This window comes from Crinia signifera, chromosome 4 (assembly GCF_055691185.1).
Source record: "Crinia signifera chromosome 4, ASM5569118v1, whole genome shotgun sequence".
Lineage (NCBI taxonomy): Eukaryota > Metazoa > Chordata > Amphibia > Anura > Myobatrachidae > Crinia > Crinia signifera.
Genome location: NC_139220.1, coordinates 197,489,055 through 197,513,232, shown reverse-complemented (window position 1 = coordinate 197,513,232; position 24,178 = coordinate 197,489,055). Strand labels below are relative to the sequence as shown.

Genomic DNA, 24,178 nt, shown 5'->3' with positions numbered 1-24,178 from the left:
TCCTAATAGCTTACCCAATTTTAGATGTGGTTAAGCTTATAGGGTACACATTTGTTTGTTTTTTTGTTGGGGGGGGGGGGGGGATCCAAAGTATAACCACCGCTTGCACTCTAACTTTAGTGAAAATGTCAGGTCGCATTCTATTTTGGTCGTCATCCAATAAGCTGCAGTAAATTTCCGTAGCTATCCCATCAGCCCTGATGTTATGCTTTCGGAGCCTGAAGCATACTTCCCAATAAGCAGCCAGAGGATCCACGACACATGGGTCCTTGAGGTTATCCCTTATCCAATGTGTTATGGTAAAAAAACTGGACCTTTTTAGCTCAAGAAAAATGTCACTACCACCAACAGCAGTTAAAAGATAAATTGCGACTGCATGGAAATGCAATAACGATTCTCTCGGCTATTGGAACTGCTAACAGTAGCAAGTTAGCTGATCCCAGCCATAATTTTAACTAACACAGTTGACACCTCTGATCCATCACTTCCGGTCAATCGCTTTACAATGTAATCATCAGTGCAAGCAGAATCACAGGGCACCTCAGTTTATGCATGTGGAAAAGGTTAACAAGCAAAAGGTCGACAATATTTTTATGATTTTTTAACCAACTTGTTCTTACTTCATAATCTATGCAGCATAGAGTGAGATTGCAATAACCTCACTCTACGCAGACATGGATTGTGAAAAATTCAGTTAAAGAAATAATCATGAAAAAAGCATGTCAACCTTTCCATGTGTCAACCATTTACATGTTGACCTTTTACGTGTGACAACCTTTTGTCAATGTTGACATGTGGCACGCGTCGACCTATTGCCAGTTGACCTAGATATTGTCGACCCATCAACCAGATCCCTGTAAGAACTCACTGTTAATGCATACCACTATACCAGATAATTCTGCAATACCCCAAAAAAATTGGTACCAACCTCAAATATAACACATTTTCCAACTTTGCCATATTTCTCACACTCTTCTTTTGTTTCACCCTCCAAGTCTTCAACTTCCCCTGAACCCACCATGTTCTGAAAAAAATGGGGGGGAAACCAGAACAACATTTCACACACAGACTGGACAATATGTAAAAGGACTGGTGCACTATTAGGCCGATATTAAAGTAGAGCCGTGAAAGAAAAAGAACGTCCAAAGTCCCTCAGGCCATCCAAATTGGATGCCGGAGACAGACAATCACCCCCGGCCTACTGCATGTAGCCTCCAGGGCAGGTCATTGTATGCTTCCTGGTGCCTAGGCTTTATCACTGGATCAGACATCTGTTTCTCTTTCCTCCCATGAAGTAGGCACATATGTTATTTGTGTGCAGACAGCAAGAAGCAGTGCCAGATGGACAGAAAGGTTGTGAGCTATTGATGTAAATCGCCAGGTAAGAGTGGAGCCAATAACAATGGTGAGTGGGAGCTATTCATGTGTTGGCAGGGTGATGTTGGGAGTGGTGTGATGTATCAGTGTTGTTATGGTGGAGACTCACTTTAATGGAGGTGATGGGACTATTACTTAAATGCTAGGTTAGCATGGGGGCTATAACTGAACATAGAGAATAGTTTGTGGAGAAATAGGTCTATAGTAAACGTGAAAAGTATTTAATAGTGGAGCTAGTTGAGTGGATATAGGTCTATTGATTAAACGGGACTGCTATTGAATGTAATACTTGTGGTTGGTTGCAGGAAAGGATGCATAATTATTAATTACCAATTTAAATGTCAGGTTTGGTGGGTTGGGAGAGGGAGGTCTAGCTTTCCATATTTAATTTTCCTATCCTATCCCTTTTCCAAACAGGTTCCCAAACAAGCAGTAGCTGTGCTTAGGAGAGATCCTAATCCATAAACCATCTTGAGTGTGATTTTGAGTAAATACCCCACTCTGGCTGAATATTATACACGAAACAGCTGGATTGTGTACGCTCTCTTCCTTATCAGGCTGCTATGATTGATGGGAAATGCTTTTTTAATTGGAGTTTTATACACCAGCTATATAAAAGCACTAAATCAGTTGATCTATACATGGTGTTGACGTAATACATGCAAATAACAGCCTTCCAACTTATAGGAGATCCCATTAGGTCAAGATTGAGTTGTCTTGTGGTGCTAGAAGGCAACGCTGCTACTATGGGCATTGATCGTACTTTTAGCCTAATTAGAAAGTATACTTTATCCTTACCCGCAGTAAAACCACCTTGGTAGGAAACTTTAGAATTTCCGTTAGGGGGTTAGGATCACTTTTCTTACCGGTTTCAGCTGAAAAACATGAATGCATTTGTTAAACTATACATTCCAAAACAGAAAAGTAAGATAGGTACTGAACAATCAAACAAAAGAGGAATCAATCAAACAAAAAAGAGGAATCATGTGCACAATTTATTGTCACAATAGTGTCACATTGCCAACAGTGACAAAAACAACAAGTCAGTGTTGTCCTGAGAATATCCAATTTTAAAAACTCCTCAGGTAGGCTGTGCGTCTTCCGGCAGCTGCCTTCTAGTACAGGGAGTCAGGCTGCCTATGGGCTGACTGAAGGGGAGCTAGCTACAGAGGCAGCGTGCAGCTCCTCAAAGGCAGGGCTCCATGTGGCTGCTGTGTGGGGAGAGCTGGCCAGGGGAGGCAGGGAGTGGGACTGACTGCTGCAGATTAGCAGGTACATTATTCTAATGTTTGAGGGAGCTGGGGGTGTGTCGGTGCGTGTGTGTGAAGGTAAATGCGGTGTTTGCCTGAGCGTGCGTGTTTGTGTGTGAGCACATGCTGTGTGCACGTATGGTGTGCGTGTTTGTGTCTGCACTGTGTACATATGCTGAATGTTTGTGTCTGCGGTGTGTACATATGCATGCATACCTCCTAACTTTAAAAATCAGCAGGGTCAGGACTCCTGCGTGCGACTTACCATGTGAGCTCCCAAAAAATGGGTGTGGACTCACAAAAGTGAGTGCTGCTGTTGATCTATGAGCTGCTGCCCATTCCCCCTTTCCCTCTGTGAATAGACACTGTCATTTATCTCAGTTGAAAAAAATAAACACTGCTATTAACTTACATATAGCTTCTTTATAAATCGCTATTATGGAAAACCATCTTAAATAAAATATAGGTATCAAAAACGTAATTTTTTTTCCCTCGACGGTTGATATAATAATAAGGAAGGATGCACACCCTTATCTGCCAGATCTCCAACAATGATTTTGCCTCCCCTCTTGCTGGTTTTCTCAACAGAGAGCGCTGTGCTGAGTCCTTGCTCGTGTTTGCCCAGACCCTGTCCTTCCCGGAAGCCGTACTTCTGCATGATTTTGTGGGCTACAGTTCCACTGTGGAAACAAATATAAAAAGTGATAAAGTAATTCCTTCAAGCTTTGGATGTCGCATACATAAATCATATCAACCCACTTTGTAAAACATGGAAGGGGTGAAATTAAGCTATGCGTAGAAGAAACTAAATACAACGGTGCATGGATGGATTAAATCATGTGCCATTTGGGAGAGTAGATCATTTTCATCTGGACTGCTTTATGCAAAATAATTAAAGATCAGAGTCTTACCCCATGTTTGCAATAAAGGAATTACTTGGCCCAGTTGGTGAGCGTGGTCTCTCTGGCTCATCATATATAGGGGGTGGAATTGCAGCCTTCGCTGCTGGGGGACGAGGTCTAGGTTCATCATCATAGGATGGTACTATAGCTGAGAAGAGAAATTTTCAAATGATAATGTATACCTCAATCACACGTAAAAGTAGGTTTATGCAGATAGAATAAATAAAGCGCTACTTACAGGTACAGTATTCTATTTTAGCAAACGCTACATACAGCTTTTTCTTCACTTTTTACAGCAAATGTAAGGTTTACAGGTGTTTGCAAATGAAATAAGATCACTTATGTGCACACACACATTGGCAAAGTCCAATGGGTCATGGAACTAACTTTAGTAATGGATAAGACTCCACCTAGTGGTAGCACTAGGTATTCCTGTAAGTCCTTAAAGTTGGCTCACACACTGACAAGTCTGTTATGTGAGCTCATGAAGTATGTATGCAAAACATATTTTTTATTTAGATTATTGGTATTGCAACCAGTTGATCTAATTTAGCCTACTACAATTTTGTTGAATATATATATATATATATATATATATATATATATATATATATATATATTTTTATTGCATGTGAGTTAGGTGCCCATACACAGCATGATTTTATGAATAATCCAATGTCACCCAATTTCCCTTGAAATCCGGAACACTCCTGACTAAAACACATCATTGCTCACAAACTGAATGACTGTGTAAAAGATCAGAGGATTAGATGGGTTCAGTGCCTCATTGAAGGTTCCAGGTGCCCTAGGCTAATACACATGTAGCTCCCAGTTAATGCTGCTCAACACACACGTGTATGGGCGCTCTGGGCTCGTCATTCATACTGGCCATGTGCATGCAACAAAGGTTATACAACTGGCATGTATGATCTAATGCTTATGGCGTGCGATGGAGACTTTGGCTTTAGGCTGCCCAGCTGGAGCACAATGTAAATAAAGTAATAGTTCCATCAGTAAGTTACATTGGCACAGCCATCTGGCGGTCACCTTAAGAACTCTATTTCCATTTAGTCTTGTAAATCATCAACACTTACATTCCCTGTCTTTCTCAACAAGTGATGTAGGCGGTGCAATAGCCGCTCCTCCGACTACTGCAAAAAGGAGAAAAAAAAAAAAAAGTTATAAATATAAATTGCAAGCATTTTATTTTCATTTAGGAACAGTTACTTACATAGCGCTGCAAATATTGTGGTGCTTCACAATTGAAAACAGTGATAAAACGAACTGGGTATTTACAGACAGTCATAGAGGTAGAGAGCTCTGCTCTCAAGCTTAAAATCTATAGGGAAGGTGGGTTGTATAATATGGTCACCCAACAATGTTGGCTTTGGGGTCAGGAGGATGGGAAAGTCCTGATCAGCCTCGCAATTGCAATCAGGGTTGATTGTTGTGGTGAAAATGTCACAGATGAGAGCATAGATTAAAGTTTTAGCAGTGTCATGTGTAAGGTATGGGTGTATTTTGGATAGGTTTTGTAGAAGCATGTATTGTAGCATAATTTTCAGACAGATTGAATGTGGTGAACAAAGCACAGTTCAGAGTCAAGGGTGACACCTAGGCAGCAAGCTCATGGGGATAGGATTGATTGTTATTAGTTGGTAGAAATATAAATAGTTTTTTTACATATTCAGTTTGACGGGAAGAGGACAACCAAGATGAAATGGCAAAAAAGGCATTAAGTGACACGGACCAATAGAGATGCTGACAGGTCTGAGATGGATAGGTAGAGTTTAGTAACATCCAGCGTACATAGGATATAAATCCAAAAGACCCAAGACTGAGCCCTACTCCAACTGACAGAGGTAGTGAAGAAGAGGTGGAATCAGAAACAATTAACAAGTAGAATAAGAACCAAGAAAGGGCTCTGTCCTCAGTAGCACACACAGGGAAGGAGGGTTCTGAGTACCCAGAAATTCCCCCAGGAGTCTAGGCTGAAAGCTGAGGGTCCCCTCTTTCCATGGGTACAAGAATTTTAATTGGCCCTTGGGAACCGGAGATATCTGACTTCAAAGCAGTGGTCCCCATCCAAGCCTGTTAATTGCTCTTCCCATTCAGATATTTCAGGTTCTGTCTGAGTTTTTCAAAAGATATATTCCAAAAGCTGGGACTCTCCCCCTTTGATGGACATTAGAAGCTTGTCTCTACTGTTCCTAGAACCAGAGATATCAGCCTTCCAGCAGCTGGTTACTGCTCCAGCTCCAAACACCTGGTATGTAGTTTTATATACTCGTTGGCGGATTTCTCTGCCTCACGAAATCTGATCTCCTAGTCCCCAGTATCATTTGGTAGGTGGGATTCTCTAGTTTTTAATTCCAAAATCTAAGAAATCTATTTCCGGGAACTGGAGATATCTGCAGTCAAGCAAACTGTCCTCAGAATCAGAGAGCTGTAGAAGAATAAGAAGTGAGTAATTTATAAATTAGCAGTAACCAAATCATTCACTACTTTAGTCAGTGCTGTCTCTTGAGTGTTGGGAACAAAAGCCTGACTTAAGTATCTCAAGTAGCTTGAAGAGGCATGGGAGCTGAGAGATAGGATGGTACTTAAAGAGAGTTTGGATCAGAATTGTGTTTTTAAGAATGGGAGTAATCATTGCATGTTTGAATAGTGAAGGGGATAGAGAGGAGGAAGAGATAGATTGATCATTTTAGTTAAGTATGGGATGAGCACAGAAGACAGAGCTTTACTTATGCATGAGGGTACAGGATCAAGAAGAGAGGTAGTAGAGCAGGAGGAAGAGAAAAGTGAAGATATTTCATCTTCAGTTGTGGGATCAAATGAAGAGAAGGTCCCAGAGGGTTCAAGTAGAAAATGGTCACTGACTGAGGAAGTGCATACCATTTCATCCCAGATCTCTCAAGTTAATGTTTTTTTATGGACCCGGCAGAAAGTCTTGAGTTCCGACAGAATTGGAATTTGGAAACTGTAGTTTTGCAGGATTTATGTAGTGCATATGAATCAAAGGGTAGGTTTACAGTAACTAGGGAAATAGGTTGAGGTGACCCAGGACAGGGTCGAGGAGTATAACACTTGAGGTGGTCTTCACCAAGAACCCACGCAAGGAGGTTTGGACTTTTAGCGGCACCGGATATGCAGGTCGCAACCCCCTGCCTCATGGATAACCAAAGAATCCATATGACCTGAAGACTGTATCCGAGTTACTAGTAAGGACATAAGAAAGGATTGGAGCTGAAGACTGAAGAACATAATCAATAACTGAATTGATCGGACTGAAGCTGAACAGTTGATGGGAGCTCAGGACACTGCTGCAGACAAGCTGAAGGATAGTGTTGCACTAGAATCAGACCCTTGTGTAGTAAACACCTTTATACCACCTGGCGACGGATTGTCTGACAGTGGCTGAAGATGGAATTGGTCAGTGCAGTCATGTGATCTGGCAAGATAGTGGCACCCTGACAATGGACCCTGAACAGCAATACCGAAGCGCCCGATACACCAAATTGTGAAAAGTTCATATCAATATTGTCCTTTAATTAGGAAGCAAGAGTAGTTGGTTTGGTGGGTAACTGAGGGTTTAAAAAAAGTAATTTAAATCTATTACAAAGTCACTTAAGCAGAGATGATAGTTTGTAAATATGCGTTGTAAGTTGGGACCTTCTATAAAAAATAAAAAGAAAGTTTGCTATTTCTGTTTACGGTTCAAGCAGCAGTCTAGGTGACTGGATACTCCACCCACACTAAAGAAAGCCAATACAACAGAATTGATGTATGTTATTCTTGTTAGTGCATGCAAATATTCTGTGGTTAGTAAGCAAGTCCAGTTGTTAACTATAAATTAGTGGTCCCAATTGGAGTAAGATTTTGCTGTAGTATTAGTACTAATACAGTTAGTTGGGTTGGTAATAGTTACACCTCTTTGCATTTATCTATCGTATGGGGTGCTGATTATGTGGTAAAAAGTCGCAAATGATAGCATCCAGCAACTGTGAACTATTGCGTTTCACCGCCTTTTGTATCAGCGGCTTCCTCAGAGGAGCCGCTGGGGAGTTGTATACATCGTAACTTTACCACTTTTTGAAGCTTACTATATCTGACCCAATACGTTTCACTTTCTTTTCTATTGCCTCAAAAATGACATATGTACACTTCCATTACACAGTAAATGAAAAGAGATGTCAATTGTTTTGAATCATGGCAAAACTATAAAAATAGAATAAATAAATCGCTATTAAGCGAGTTTAGCTTTTCATCTGGTAACATCTGCCCTTGAATTGCAAAGAGTTTGGCCTAGAAGCAGGCATCAGCTCATGTCATACATTTATCCTAGAAATACAGATCAGCGAGTCTGGCGTCTGTATCTGGTTGATCGCATACACATTAAATCTCTTAATCCTGTTCTTGGGAGCAACCTTCATTATACCTCATAGCATTTAGTCAATCTAGTCCATTGAGAAAAACCTCTCTGAATGAATCAAACATTACTATAAATAATCGAGGTTGGGTACATAGTGATGAAAACAAGTTGAGACCAGCACTTAACAATATTCCGGTAATTCCTAACCACAGTACTCCAGGCACACTAACAGTCCAGGTTTTAAGGTTATGCATGTGCTTTAACACAGATGATTTACCATTTAACTGATGATTTTTGTCTAACATAAAACTGCCCAAAATTGTAAAAAAAATTTTACCTACTTCATAATAGTTCAAAAACTATTTATATGGAAATATTTTCTTTAAAGATTTATGTAGGCATCCCCATAGGGCTCTATTACAAAACAACTTCCCACCCCCATTAGTAAAAGACCTCCCCAGTGGTCTTAAGTTTTAATAATAGCACCACCACGTTACCTTAGCAGTGTATTAAAAAAAAAATCCTGCTCCTCCCAGTTAATAGCTACTCCCATCCCCCCCCCCCCCCCGATATGTTGAGTCGCAAATAACCATAATTTCAGCCCAATCAGCTCTTCACATGCCGCACATTAGTTTAGAGGGGATTAGCTGCTGCTAAACCAGGTTAGTTTGGGTGCGATGCGGGCCGCCCACAAAAACTCACTTGATTATTGCCCTGTAATCTCTAGTCCCTTTATGGTAGATCTGGTGTGCCTTGAGGACTGAGGTTGGTGAACCCTGAACTAGTGAGTTACAAGGGCTGGCTTCCTTCTCTGTGTACAGTAAGGTATACCGTTAGTGTAAAGGTCCCCCATCCACTAGTCCAATTTTGGCCACTTTTTACCCAATTCCAACAGATTGGGATGAGAACTCGGGTGAAAAGTGGCCAAACCATATGTGTTTGACATCCGATCTGACGCGCAGTCCCACGCGCATTGGATCAGAGTTACCGATCAGACCCGCTTGCAGGTCCGACACTGGCAGCCTCCCGGCAGTGGGGGAATGGGATCACATGCAAAAGGACTGTCCACAGCACACACGTACATCATATATGTTCAGCAGTACTTGTCTGGATTCAATGACAACATGCTGAAATATACACTTTCAATAACATACAGTGAATTTCAGTTGTTATGAATTGCTAAATCTCAATGGTCTTAATTCAATATTAAGAAATAGTGTGTTTGAGATCAAAAGAAATAGCTAGCCATAGCACCACACAATAAATATACCTCTCTTCCGCCTCTCTTTCATATTCTTCATCTTCTTCAGATTCCGGGTCAGGCCTACGAGAAAACCCACTAGCTTCATGTCTGTCCTTTCGCCTCCTGTAATATAAAGTAGAGTATATTGCACTTAAAATCATCAGGAGAACCATTTATAAAATTGCAGGAATGTGGTATTCTATAAAAGAAATGGCTTAAGCAATATGACTGATACAAGTTCTCGAGCATTAACAGCTATTAAAATGTACCCAGAGCAACAGTTCTCATTTAATATTAAACAGGGTTACCGAATACCCAATGTTCTACAGGGCTAAATGGTGTAAAAACAGAAAGAAATATAGTAAATAGTGTGGGGCTAAATACAATTTGCTGGTTAATTACCTCAGGTTGATTAATTGAACAGCTCTGGCAGATCAGAGCCTGTAGGCTGCACTCAATGCAAAGTTTTGTTCGAGACTAAGGGAGATTCGAACAGATTCGCGGGTGCAACTCTGGTTATTTAATTTGTATGCTATGGGTTAATGCACGCTAGTGGGTAACTTAATCGTGAGTAAAAAGAGGCTCTAATTGAATATCCCAGGCATTAAAGCATGAAGTTACCACCCTTTTAATGCTCTTGAAAGCAGTGCTTTTTCATTGGGAGCATACTAGGGCCCTTATTCTGTTTCGTGCGGTACGGCCCGCGTGCGGCCGTACCGCCGATGTTTACAGTCTGCACATGCGCAGAGGTCATTCTGCGCATGTGCAGCCCCCTTCGCCGCAGACGTATTTCGTCCGCCGCAAAGGGGGCGTATAGGGGCGTGAGGGGCTTCATCCCCTCATTTCCCTATGTGTACGCCCCGCGTTTCATGGGCGTTCCCATGCAAACGCGGGGCGTATGCATGGAAATGAGGGCATGACGCAGCTCATGGGGGCGGAAAGCTGACGTCGCCGGATGTCAGCTTTCAGCCCCCATACAAGCTACCACACGGACGATTGTCCGTGTGGTCTCAGCTTGCGGGAGCTGCTGGGGCGTGCGGACCTGCCTTCGATGGTCGACGACCATCGAATGCAGGGGGCAGCTCCCACCATGGTGGAGGCGTACGCCTCCACCATTTTTATGCGGATCGCCAGCCGTCCGTGTACGGACGGCCGTGGCGATCCGTCTCGTGGGCGGGGATTGGTTTGTGCGGCCGGAGCCCCGTGTGCGGCTCTGGCCGCACCAACCAGAATAAGGGCCCAGGTTTGTTCTGCGGCAAAACAAATAAATACGAGATGCTAAACATGCTGGGTACAATGAAAGCAGGTATAACTCTACCCTTGGCGTGCCCACCATGAACGGTGTCGTGTGGATTAGCTCACAGACAATGGGGCAGATGTATCAACCAGCGTTAAGTGCAAAAATGCACTTAACGCTGGTTAACTGGGGGGGGATTACGATTTTGCTAATGTATCACTACTAGCGCACCTAACGTGCGCTAGTGACAGCCCGCCGAGTTACGCTCGGCGGGGCTGTCCCCTGCAATCCCCCCAGGGATTAACAGCCGGGGCGATGTATTAACAGCCTTCAAGGCGTTAATTCGCCCCGGCCGCTTCGCCAGCTCAGGGCTAGCTTTGTCCTATCCCCCACTATGGGGACAACGCTAGCCCTGCGTCTGGCTCGGGCTGCGCTGGAGATCTCGCGTTTTTTGCGAGATCTCGTGCATGCCCATTAGAGCCGGACAGGGGGGAGAAGCGCACTGAGCATGCGAGGGGCGCCGGGGGAGACGAAAAGGAGAGCTGTTAACACTGGGCATAACGGCTCTCCTTATCGGCTTGAGGGATGTTAATACATCCTCGTTATGCAGGAGAAGCGGGACCCGTTATTTCACCAACGTTAAAAGGATATTGATACATCTGCCCCAATGGCCCTTATTCAGATCTGATCGCAGTACAAATTTGTTCTCAAAATAGGCAAAACATGTGCACTGGGGGGGGTGGGGCGTTACTTCTTAATATAAGGATAGGCATACCGCGCACTTCCTCGCCACTCGTAAGTACTGTCTAAATTTCAAATTGAGAGGAGGGGGTACTCTTTAATGAAAAGCTTAATCAAGGGGTACGGGAGAGAAAAAAGGTTGGGAACCACTGAATTAGAGCCTCTTTTACTCCCGATTAATTGACCAACTAGCGTGCATTAACCCATAGCATACATGTTAAATAACCAGAGTTGCACCCGCAACCCGGGCGTTTCTGTTCGAGTCTCCCTAAGCATGAAGTGGGCCAAACAAAATTGGAAAGCGTGTGGAAAAAACTCATGTCGACCTTCTCCATGTTGGATCTTTGTCAATGTTGACCCATTGACAGTTTAACTAGACATAGTCTGTAAGCATTCCAGATGCCGGAGTCAGTATATAATATTTTCAGACTGAATACAATATATGGTATTTCAAACGGTTTTAAAAGCACTGACAGGGCAATACAGGGTATCACCGCTTGCTTGAGCAGATTTGTTTAAAGCTAGGCAGTGCAGAGCACCAACAAGACTTGGCTCAGTACTGCCCCACTCAATGTTCGGCTGTGCATGACGTCAAAGAGTATCGGCTGCGCAACCACATGCCAGACCCACCCACTTAAGTGGAGGACTGCCGAGCAGTGATTTGTTAGCACTGGCCATGTCAGCGAGTGTCACACTTAGCGGTGCCTGCAACCTGAGAGCTCAATGCTGTCCTTTTGATGGTGTTTGGGTGGGACTTAAAGTTGTACTGGCATCTGTGTGCTTCTGCCTGCTGCTGAGAGAGTGTTTCCTGAAAACCCTGCTTACAATCTGCTGCTCCCTCCTTGTACATTGCTGCCTAATTGCGGTGTCTGCTGTTGCTGTAGACTAGTACTACTAATACTCTCCTGTGTGTCCTGTCCTTTTGGAGTGGAATCTGGAGGATGGTGAGTCAAGGGGGGGGGGGGGAGGAGTAGTAATAGTAATTTTATTCCTGTGGAATAAAGTAGGAATGGCCATTTAGGATCACCATTGATGGTATGAAATAAAATTAACAGAAGACTGTTTTGTCTATTACTTACTGGGCCAGAGTTGAGGGCGGTGCTTCACAAGTCACATTAGCGACAAAGAACTAAATTTCCACTCAAAAAGTTTGAAAGTGCTCAATGATCACAAGAAAATAAAATATAGCAAAATAGTTCAAATAGAAAGTAAATCAAACTGCAACTTATATACATGTATAATGCTTCTAAAGGAAAGATTACATATATCAAGAAGGAGGAAATGACCTTCCCAGCTGGCTTAATACATGCACACACTATCTGTATGCACATGCACAGGAAAGATAGCTAGTATTACAGCAAATCCCAGTGAGCTGATTACACAGTATTTGATTAATAACTAAACAGTGTGAGCACCTTAGGCTACATTTTATTTACTAGTTGTACTTAATAAAGTTAATTCGAATAGGATCATTTAGTTTTTTGTGTGTTTTTGAACCGGAAGTGTAACTTCTTTACAGCAGGAGCCTAATGAAGGAGTAACCATATAAAATATACAGTAGTTTCACCTTTTCTGGTGGATTTGTGGGGCTCACAAGGTCAGACACGTCATATGCTGAGATATGTATTGTATGTGTGGGATACATACGGATGACCGGCAGTGGGAATTCCATGGTGGTAGTCGGGATCAGTGGCAAACGCAGGATTTTCAGAAGGGGGTTTCCAAAGGTGCGGAGCAAAGCACAGAGATGGACACTTAGGTGACCCAGTATATGCCGGGTCAGTTAAAGTATTATAGATAGACCAAATGTATATAAATAATAATAATAATAAAAATATATATATATATATATATATATATATATATATATATATATATATATATATATATATATATATACATATACATATACATATACATATACTTTGTATACACCTTGACAAAGGGGCATCTGCCCCGAAACATTGGTTGTTGTACTTTTGAATACAAAATTTAAGCACAAGTCCCAGGAGTGCCAGTTTCTTTCTTCCATTTATTGTTCATATACATACATACATATATATATATACATACAAGGGCATCAACAACAGTGTAGGCCCCTGGGAATAGCAATGTATTGGGGCCCCTACCGATCCTCCAGTGGTAGGGGTGGGGGAAGTTTTGATGTCCCGCGGGTGGTAGGGGGTATTATATCAGCCGCTCAGCATGTAGGGCCTGGATCAGTAATTTCCACTTATTACCCCTTTATTGCACATATGGTGGGAGATGGGGTGGGAGAAGGAGGCATTGGGCTGAAGGAAGGGGCCCTGATACATAACTTCCAGGGTGGTAGAGGATGTTTAATAAGCAGAGGAGGGGTGTATAGTGGAGTGGGCTTATTATTTATAATTTTCTGGTGGGAGGACAGCTTGCTTGACTGCAGATATCTCCAGTTCCCGGAAATAGATTTCTTAGATTTTAATGGAATTAAAAACTAGAGAATTCCACCTACCAAATGGTATTATGGACTAGAGCAGGGGTGGCCAACCGGTCAGAGGTAAAGAGCCAAAAAATATCGGTAGTCAAGCTAAAGAGCCGACATCATGCACGCGCCGAAGGTGCATGCGCCAAAAAAAGGGGCGTAGTCTATTTTGACCCCTTGGGTGGGTGTGATACAAATATGCCTCCAATAGTGCAGTGCCATATATACATATGCCCCCAATAGTGCCAGATACACATATGCCCCCCACGGTGCCAGGTATGCCCCTACGGTGCCAGAAAGCTGGTATGCCCCTACGGTGCCAGAAAGCTGGTATGCCCCTACGGTGCAAGAAAGCTGGTATGCCCCCACAGTGCCACAAACTGCTATGCCCCCACAGTGCAAATTCCCCAGCAGCAGCACTCACCATTGTTGCTTCTGCTGCCGGGCGGGGAGAGGACAGTCTGGTGTCCCCCTGCAGTCCTTCTGTCATGTCACCGATGGGAGGAGAGCACAGCACAGCACGCATCTCCTTCCCCCTTACTTCCCTGTGACTGGGCCGTCCACCATTCAAAGCTCGCTGGCCGGCTCCTGATTGGCTGCTGGCCACCAAGCTCTGATTGGCAGACGGCCCAGTCACAAGGATGCACAGTAAGGGGTAGGAGAGATGCGCGATGCGCGATGCGCGCTCTCCTCCCCTCAGAAGGAGAAGGGATTCAGGGATCCGGCAGCAGGGGGGACTGGGACAGACGGTGGGCAGCAGTGGGAGCAGGAGCCGCACTTTACAAGCAGGGGGGAGAGCTGCATGAGGCTCAAGAGCCACGGGTTGGCCACCACTGGACTAGAGGATCAGACTTCAGAGCAATCTGCCAATGAGTGTATAAAACTACATACCAGGTGTGTGGAGCTGGAGCAGTAACCATCTGCTAGAAGGCTGACATCTATGGTTCTGGGAACAGAAGAGACAAGCTACTAGTGTCCTTCAAAGGGGGAGAATCCCAGCTTTTGGAGTATACCCTCAGAAAAACTCTAAGTGAGACAGAACCTGAAATATCTGACTGGGAAGAGCAATTAACAGGCTTGGATGGGGACCACTGCTTTGAAGTCCGATATCTCCGGTTCCCAAGGGCCGATTTTTAAAATTCTTGTACCCATGGAAAGAGGAGACCCTCAGCTTTCAGCCTAGGGCCCTTAGACTCCTGGGGGGGTTTCTGGGTACCCAGAAACCCCCCCTGCGTGCGCTACTGGGGATGCTGGTGTCAGTATTATGAACACCGGCATACTCACCACCATGAGAGGAACTTATCCCATATGTGTACCTTATTGGACTCTACTTGATGACTGGTCACAATGATCAGTTACCAGTTGTGCTTTTTCCCCCTTCTATTCCATGAAGAACTGGTACATATAGTATACATTTAATGTGCCCAGACAGCAATAAGCAAGCTTCTAAATCCTGGAAATGGCAATTCCAAACTGGATCAATGATCTTTTCTCTGCTATACATATTGGAAGACTTTTTTTTCTACCAAACACATAATCCTACAGGTTTCCATTATTACAAAAGAGCACTCTACGACTCCCTCATGGTTAACAGTGCTATGTATCAAGATCAAGACTGCCAAGCTTTTTGGAGCAAATTCAGGCGTGGGTGTGACAGTGCTTTCCATAACACCACTCTCTAACGGACCATACCTGCGGTGACTGTGTGGTGGTGTTGCAAACTTGTTTTGGAGACCTGGACACCCCCCCCCCCCCTGTGCCCATTATTACTGGGGACGAACCTTGCCCAACCATCTGCCCAGCTAACTTTGTAACCGGCGAGAGATGGAGGTGGACGCGGACTGGCTAGGCCTCCCATTATGAAGCAAAACCCAGACAGCTGCTACCTCGCGAATCGCCTAGGACCCGAGGGAGACATGACTGCTTCGGGAAACCTCTGTCACTCGTGGGACCTCTGTCATACACCACAAATCAAACTTCCTATGCCCTGCTGTATAACTACCACTTCAGAGGTGATCAGCAGTGTATCTGTTGCCCTCAGAGTTGCTGTGGGAATTTAGCGACAGTCTTCATGGCTGCTGTAAAAGCCACCCTGCCCCTGTAAGTTCCAGCAGTGAATGAACTCAGAGGGAAATTGTGTAGCAGAAGCCTCTGGAGGACTGCTACCCTTGTTCCCCCTACTTGTGACAGTCCCTGCTTAGATGCCTATCTGGCTGCACTTGGGTTCGGAGGCATTCGCTGTCTGGCCGAGCTGCACCTTGCTGGACAAAAGCCTGGCAGCTAATGTTGGAGACTATGTGCCGATCGTCGACGCCCTTGTGGTGCTACTGCAGGAGACTGTGGTGTGCAGCCTGGAGGAGCCACAGCTGCCGACCTTTCCCAGTTACTGCAGACATACCCACTATCTATGGTGCTGCATCCCTAGGTTGCATTTTAGACGCCCTGCACTCTGCTGACAATTTTAACTAGCTGGACCCTACAGCTGTGAGACTATAATGCTGGAGGAGTTTGAGGTCTGCCGGTAAAGCTGGCCATACATCAGAAAGATCGATCTTAAGATCGATTGCGCTCATGATTGTGTACAATTTCCCTTGAAATCCCCGGCAGTCCTTGGTGGTTTTTGGACACACAATCGATCATACAATCAATCATACAATCCATCTACTGCATGATTATGTACACACAATTTGCATACAATCCATCTTACAATCAATTGAGATTGTATGATTGGGTACAATATCTTTCTGATGTATGACCACCTTTACTGCTACCTTGGTCACTTGGAATTGGTGAACACCCCGACCCCTACGGCTCAACTCTTCAACATTTACTTTTATTTGTCCTCTAACCATCCCATACTCTGACCAAGTCACTTCTTACAACAGCGGCGGTAGCTAGTGGTCGCTTGTCCATATCTTCACTGCTGACCCCCACTCTGATTGAATTGTTACTGGGCTAAACCTCCAACGCTTGGAACAGGAGGTCCTTTAAAAGGGGTTGTGTATCGTGAGCACTATTTACCTGGGACTTTTGCTGCTGTAGGAAACGCATCGACTTAGCGGCCTACTACCCTGTTCACTAAAAATTACCTCCGGCCCTGTATCACTTGTACCGACCTCCACCCTGTGCCACAGTTAACCCACTGTATACTTCTATAAACTCACTTTGAAGTATCTCATTGTTCCAATTGCCAGCTTTTCTATGGAAACCAATTCTATCCATTAGTGACTATTTGCATTGGAACACCCCCACCTAGTGGTAGAAAGAGTATATTACTTGTATTTCTGTCATAAATTTAAGCCTGGATAGATCACAACAGCAGCTGGTTACTTCACTACATCACCAATTTTGTTTTCATGAACTGATATTCTAGGGGTAGAATACACAAGGAAGAAAGGACTGTGCAGTTCTTGAAAAAAAAAAAAACACTTATTTAGGAAAAACATCAGTTATTCTCATACATTGCTCTAATTTCAACACTATATTTTTACTACTGGAGTATTGAAAGGTTAATAAAGATGGCCAGGCTTGTAATTATAAACACAACCGCCTCGACTACCCAGTTAGCGATTGAATTATCGCAGATCCTCGTACCTTACTTTGAAAAAAGATGAATCAAATAATGCTGCTTGTTGATAGAACACAGGCCCCTCAGTCTACACACTCAACTTTTATTGAAAAGCCCATGTCTCACCACAATATCTTTGAGATCGGTAACTCCCAAATCACTGAACCAGTAATGGTCACTGATGATACCATTTTAGCTCCCTCTGTAATCTCTACTACAGTTCTAGACACATTGAATTATTTAAAATGGCTGTGGCACATCCCTCCCCCCTACCATACATATTCCACATTTACCACTCAGCGTTATTGGAAAAGTTACGTGAACAAACTAGTTGTTTACATTCTTCAACCTCGCTTACCACTAGACACGCTTCTATTACTGGACTATGACTTTGTCCTTTGAGCAGAAGATCCTCGATACATGGCTTAAATTTGACATAAACACTGCAATAACATTTGATAGGTATTTCTTTTCACTGTTAATTGACCTCAACAATTCTAATATTAGAGTTGTAATTTTCATATTTATGGTTGTTTAGGATACACTTGGGACACATTGGCTTTTATGATTCTTTTATTGATCGACACATTTTTACTTATTCAAGTCCAACTCGTTCCTATAACCACTGTCACCCGGGCATGGGCAGCGCTGCTGATCACTACATCAGCTACTGCCCGGCCCTGTCCCCGGCAACCCGGCTGTGTGTGGCGTGACTTTAGTAAGGTCACGCAGCACACAGCTGGGGGGGGGGGGGGGAGGAGGGGCTGGGCAGCAGGAGCCAGGCAGCCGCTGAAGCAGAACTAAGCAGTGTAACAGTGGCAATCTCGATAATTTTCCAGGTTTGCCAGTCTGTGCGCTAGAGCATAGGCCGGAAAAATCTTGGGAGTACCACTAAGGGGTTAATGATGTCCATTCACCTTACGATATGAGCCCACATAAGCCCTTTACTATCACTGATATTTATATGACTGATTGGACACGTTTCCTTAGCTTTTAATCTTTTAGAATAAGTCTGGGCTCCTCCTTAATAGAGGCTATTGTAATAGTGGAATCTACTGTCAACTTCTCTGCAAAACTTGAAAGGCCATTTTGTTAGGTTAACAATAATTCAGATAGTTTTTTTCTTGTATGCGGACTGTGATCGCAATCCTCATTGGATTGGAAAATTATTAGAAATCAGGTTGGACTCATAACATCAATAAATATTATAACTAAGTAATTGTTTGTTATAGTTTATACCTTCTATTTAGTTTATTATTTTTCATCAAATAGTCCTTTTATTTTTTTAGGTAACTATCTAAAACAAATCAGTACTTTGTAATATCTGCATTACTATATTATTTTTGTACTGTATTTGCAAACTATATTGTATGTTATATGGTTTGTTCTTCATCAAAAACAAAAATGAGAAAATATTTTTCATTTTGTAAAAAATATGCATGATAATTTGACACAGAATAATCACATACTTACCAAATAGACCTATCAAGCTAATTCTTAAGTTATCTAGCAGAATCAAAAGAAACCCTTATATATCTATAATATTCCCTGAAAACTCACCTCTTCAGACAAGCTTATCCAATTCCAGAACTACTCATACTCCCTTTGTAAATTTCCTATACAATAATACACTCATTTTCCCGTTCTTCACATTCCCTTCCTCCTGACTCCAGGCCAACATTGCTGTGTGACTACATCATACAGCCCACCGAGAACCTTTGCAATCTAGTGGACCTACATGTAATAGATAAAACCTTTCCTTGTATAGCAATGCCTATATCCCTATAGATTGTAAGTTTGCGAGAAGGGCCTTCCTACCTCTAGGACTTTTCTGTTATTTTCCAGTCTTGTTTTGTCACTGTTGCCAATTGTTTTGTTTTAGGTTATTATGGGTTTTCAACTGTAAAGCACAATGGAATTTGCTGCACTATATAAGAAACTTAGGTACTGGTTTCCTAGCATGGCGCCCACGATTTTCAGTCGTATGGCATCTTATGCATTGTATCGCATTCCATATAGCCGCATGCGATGCGATTTTGGCCCCCCTATACGATTTATAATTGTAGAAGCAATGGGTGCTTACAATGTCAAATGCACCCCCACTATGAACGCCAACCCGAAGTGTGGCGAGCGCAGCGAGCCCGCGAGGGACGGCGGTACGCATCCTCCGACCTTTTCATAACCCCACTATCCACGTTAACATTGTAAGCACCCATTAGGGTGCTTATACAATTAATAATCTTATAGGGGGGCCATTTAACATTGAAAACATCCATTAGGGTGCTTATACAATTTAAAATCGTATACCATTGTATATGGCATACAATGCGATGGTATACGATTTTAAATTGTATGACATGGGGTGCCATCGCATTGCATACCATTGTAAGGCTTATGGGTTGCTATGTGATGGGCACCGTGCTAGGAAACAAGTACCGAAACTTAATATGCTAATTTATCTTCTTCCATTCAGGAAAAATAAAATTATACTTACTTTTCCCGCTCCTCAATTTCTTTCTGCCTTTCTATCTCTCGTTGCCTCTGCCTCTCCTCCCTCTGACGTTTTACCACTTTTTCATATTCATTAGGGTACATGGGGTCATATTCATCAGCTAAAGGAACCAAGACTTCCACAGAAAACCCACTGGGAACAGGGTCCTAAGAAGCAGGGTACAATATTATATTTTATGGAAAACAAAATCACATGATGTGTAGGGGAAAAACAAATACTTAGACTGATCTATATATTTTGATTTGGTACAGCAAAATAAACCTGAAGTTAGAGGTGACATTTCACTGTCTGAACATATTGTGTACCTGTTAATATTGTACTGCCAAAATAAAATGATTCAGCGCACTTACAGTATATACCCATACAATATTCACAGCCAACCTTGGCACAATAGGTCTTCATGTTACACTGCTAGTGCCAGGCATCTTTTACCTAAAAATGCATCTTAGTCACAATGCAATTCAACTAGGATGCACCAGGAGACTTTGCAGATTAATTGTATATGCAATACTTGTACATCTGTGCACAATAACTGGATGACTCCAGATCGGAATGGAAGAACTACGATGTAGCGGTTGTGGGGTTTTACCATGCCAAGTTCCATTGTGCTTTATCTACAAACTCATGAAGCACACAAATATACAAATGTGCATACCAAATCAAAATTCTAGTCAGTGCAGCAAATACACAATGCAATTTATCTTTCCAAAAAAAGTGTCACTAGGTTCAGCAGTAATAAAGGTGCAAGTAAAAAAAAAAAAAAAAAAAGGGAGGACTCTCGGGGGAGAAACTAAAAGGAAGAAGAGGGTCAGATTATTGTGTCCATTCTTTACCAAGAAGGACCACTAGTGGCACTGGTGCAGATAACAGTAAAACAGACCACTGCACATAATAAATGGGATGTTTTAAATAACTAACTGCCATGCTCCATAATAAAACAAGAATAAAGGTACCTTAATTGCAGCAGCCACATGAGGTGGTGTATCAATGATTAGGCGATCTTCACTGCCTCGCTTAAGGTCGATTACATGTGCGAGTACTGTGCTCTGCTTCGTCTTGTGCGTCTGGAACATATACAAAAAAAACATTTTATGTTGTTTAAAATTCATCCAAAATCATAGAAAGTCCAGGATGCATTAAAAAAAAAAAACCACACAACAAAAAGAAATCCGCTGAGGAAGTGTAGACACAGTAACCAGGACATTAGATGGGATTAGCCGCTGTTCACAGCTAAACCCAATCTATTTGGGCTCCTAAAAAATAATGGGTTGCCCAATGAGAGCAACAATGGTATTGCTCTTATGGGCACTCATTTTGGGCACCTGAAAAACATACTAGTCCTAAAACAGTAATGAGTACACTATTAGATAATTAATATGCAAAATGTAATAATGTGAGTATAGAAGCTAAAGACAACTGTCTTATACAGTAGGACCTCTGTCTTTTGCCTTTTTACTTTGATGTGTTCTCATATAGTGATTGTGTTCCTGCTAGTATGCGGGCAGGGCAGAGCGCTTAGGGAGGGGGTCACAGCCTTGTCTGCGTCATTCTTGGTGGCAAGCCAGGCTTCCCCCAAGTTCTCTCCTCATTGGGAACAAATGCCATGCGCATGGCATATATTCGCCTGATGGCAAATGGAAGCGGCACATTTTCCCACCTGTGAGACATTGTGGGCCTCGAGTGGGGAAAGCAACAAGCAGGCTGCTTCAGGAGGGAGCTGTGATTAGGGAATGGCCCATCTTGCCATTTCAAAATTGGGCAGGGCTCGGCAACCTCCATAAACAGCATAGTGTAAACAACACAGTGAACATCTTTATACCATACGGAAGAAGATTTCCGGCATAACCAAGACGGACAATTAATATTGTAATTTCCTTTAAATTATACATTTTGACATGTTGCAGATACAGGGAAAAGCTGCTCAGTGTACCAGAGACACTAGGTTTCAACTTAAACCGCACAGGAATTGGTTTTATATGCATATACAGTTGAATATAAAGCAACTCAGCATGAGATTTGGACGATACAGAAATCTCATGGAAGCCACAGTATAAGACACATCTGTACCTATTTTTTCCCTGAATTGCCATTTGTGTACTAAGTACTTACGATCAACATAGTAAGTTAAGATACAGATTCTGTCAGAGACTATCAGCCCTGAGATAAGTCCCTTTGGGACTTAACACAAGGGGTAAACTATAGAACCTGGCACTTCACGTGGAATCTATGGGTCAATGTGCGTTTACCTTGCTGGCAAACTGACTTACTCCAAGAGTTAAATCTAGGGCTTCCCATATGGCAGTGATGGGGAACCTTCAGTCCTCTAGCTCTTATGGAACTAGACATCCCAGCATGCCTTGTTACAGTTTTGCTATGTGGCCATGCTACTGTTGCAGGACATGCTGGGATGTGTAGTTTGTCAACAGTTGGAAGGCTGAAGGTTCCCCATCTCTTTCATATGGTAACCCTCCAACGCATACTGGGGCAGATGTTTTAAGCCTTAACAAGAGATAAATGCAAGGGTGATAAAAGGGGCAGATGTATCATAGCAGCGCTTATCGCGCCGCTATGATGCTTCGCCTCAATAGCGAGGCGAAGCAGGAAGGGACATCGACAAGCTGTATTAACATCTTGTCTGCCGAAGCGGGGGAGCGTTAACTCCCCCCTCCGGCGATGTCCCTTTCTGGAGATAGCGCATCAGTATTAACTGATGCGCTATCTCCTGTCCCCCGGCCGGCCGCACTGGGCATGCGCGAGATCTCGCAAAAAACGCGAGATCTCCAGCGCAGCCCTAGCCAGAAGCAGGGCTAGCGTTGTCCCCACAGTGGGGGATAGGACAACGCTAGCCCTGAGCTGGCGAAGCGGCCGGGGCGAATTAACGCCTTGAAGGCTGTTAATACATCGCCCCGGCCGTTAATCCCTGGGGGGGATTGCAGGGACAGCCCCGCCGAGCGTAACTCGGCGGGCTGTCACTAGCGCACGTTAGGTGCGCTAGTAATACATTAGGACAGACGTAATCCCCCCCGGTTAACCAGCGTTAAGTGCATTTTTGCACTTAACGCTGGTTAATACATCTGCCCCAAAGAGAGATAAACGTCCAGCCAATCACCTGCTAACTGCCATGTTACAGGCTGTGTTTGAAAAAAAGTCAGTAAGGAGCTGATTGGCTGGATGTTTATCTCTCTATCAGCCTTGCATAATCTCTTGTTAAGGCTGCATACATCTGCCCCACTATAAGAAATAGTTGCATGGCACAGCTAAGTCGCAAAGCCTGCGATGCACCACAAAGAGCTACTTTAGCATGATTTGAGCATAGGGGTATGTGGATACATCAATATGCTAGGCAGTCTAAACAAAAGTATAATATACTGATAAACAAAAGGGTACTTGTTTCCTAGCACAGCGCCCATCGCATACCGTATTTAGTGGTGTGCGATGCGATCTTCCCGTTAAATTAACAGGAGTGCTTGTACAATGAAATATCGCATCGCATGCCATGCGATTTCATTGTACAAGCACCCTCATGGGTGCTTACAATGTTAAATGCACCCTGATTGACAACGCCACCCCCACGCGTGGCGAGCGGCGGCGGTAAGTGTCCTCCGACCTTTTTATACCTCCACTATCCACGTCGGTGTGGCGAGCCCTGTGAGGGGACACGGAATACGAGCCCGAAGCGTAGCAAGCGCAGCGAGGGTATGCGGAATACATGTAAAGAAATCCGTGTCCTCTCGCTCGCTCCCCGACGTGGATAGTGGGGGTATGAAAAGGTCGGAGGACGCGTACCGCCTGCGCTCGGCACGGTGTTGAAAGTGGGGGTGGCGATGACAATGGGAGTGCATTTAACATTATAAGCACCCATCAGGGTGCTTGTACAATTAAAAATCGCTTCGCATCGCATGCATCACATGCCGCTATATTGCATGCGATGCGATAAAATGCACTTCGATCAAAATCGGGGACACCATGCTAGGAAACAAGTACCCACAAAAGTGCTCAAAACACAATAGAAAAGACAAACCTAGTACAGTAGTTTCCATTCAATAATTGAGGAGTCCCAAACTACCATTATGTGCGCTACATGATATGCAGGCTTACCTTCGCTTGTGTTAGCGCTGCCTTTTTGACTTGCAGCTGTGACTGCAAAAGCTTGAAGTTTTTCGACCATCCTTCTGTTTGAGTCACTTGTCTCAACCACTAAATCATCATATAAAGACATTTTGTCTCCCCTTCAACCTTAAAGAGAGAAAAAAATAAGTCTAAAAATAATTATATATTGTCTAGCAGCATGTAGAACAATTGGAATTCTAATACATGTATAGAGAGTTACAATTTAAAAGTGTTCTTGGTTGCCAGTCTCATTAGGCCTCATTATAGTGTGTAGATTTCGGGTTGCATAGCGTTGCACTACGGAAAGAATAAGGCAAGAATAAGGAAGTAAACCTTAGTGGACAGAGACACCTACCAGGTGCATAATTTCTTGTTTACGAATATCGATCAATGGTCAGCCCT

At 43.3% G+C, this 24,178-nt stretch overlaps 1 protein-coding gene across 1 annotated transcript in view; it reads right to left on the bottom strand.

Annotated features, from left to right (window-relative positions):
* LOC146074836 (splicing factor 45-like) overlaps window positions 1-23,885 on the bottom strand; it is a 30,572-nt gene extending 6,687 nt beyond the window's left edge. The window contains 11 exon segments of the mRNA XM_083183375.1: window positions 929-1,024; window positions 2,176-2,252; window positions 3,156-3,307; window positions 3,539-3,677; window positions 4,624-4,680; window positions 8,009-8,010; window positions 9,175-9,270; window positions 19,649-19,812; window positions 20,620-20,730; window positions 23,765-23,843; window positions 23,845-23,885. Coding sequence (XP_083039501.1) covers window positions 929-1,024; window positions 2,176-2,252; window positions 3,156-3,307; window positions 3,539-3,677; window positions 4,624-4,680; window positions 8,009-8,010; window positions 9,175-9,270; window positions 19,649-19,812; window positions 20,620-20,730; window positions 23,765-23,843; window positions 23,845-23,885 — 1,014 coding nt within the window.
* Window positions 23,886-24,178: the final 293 nt, after the last annotated feature.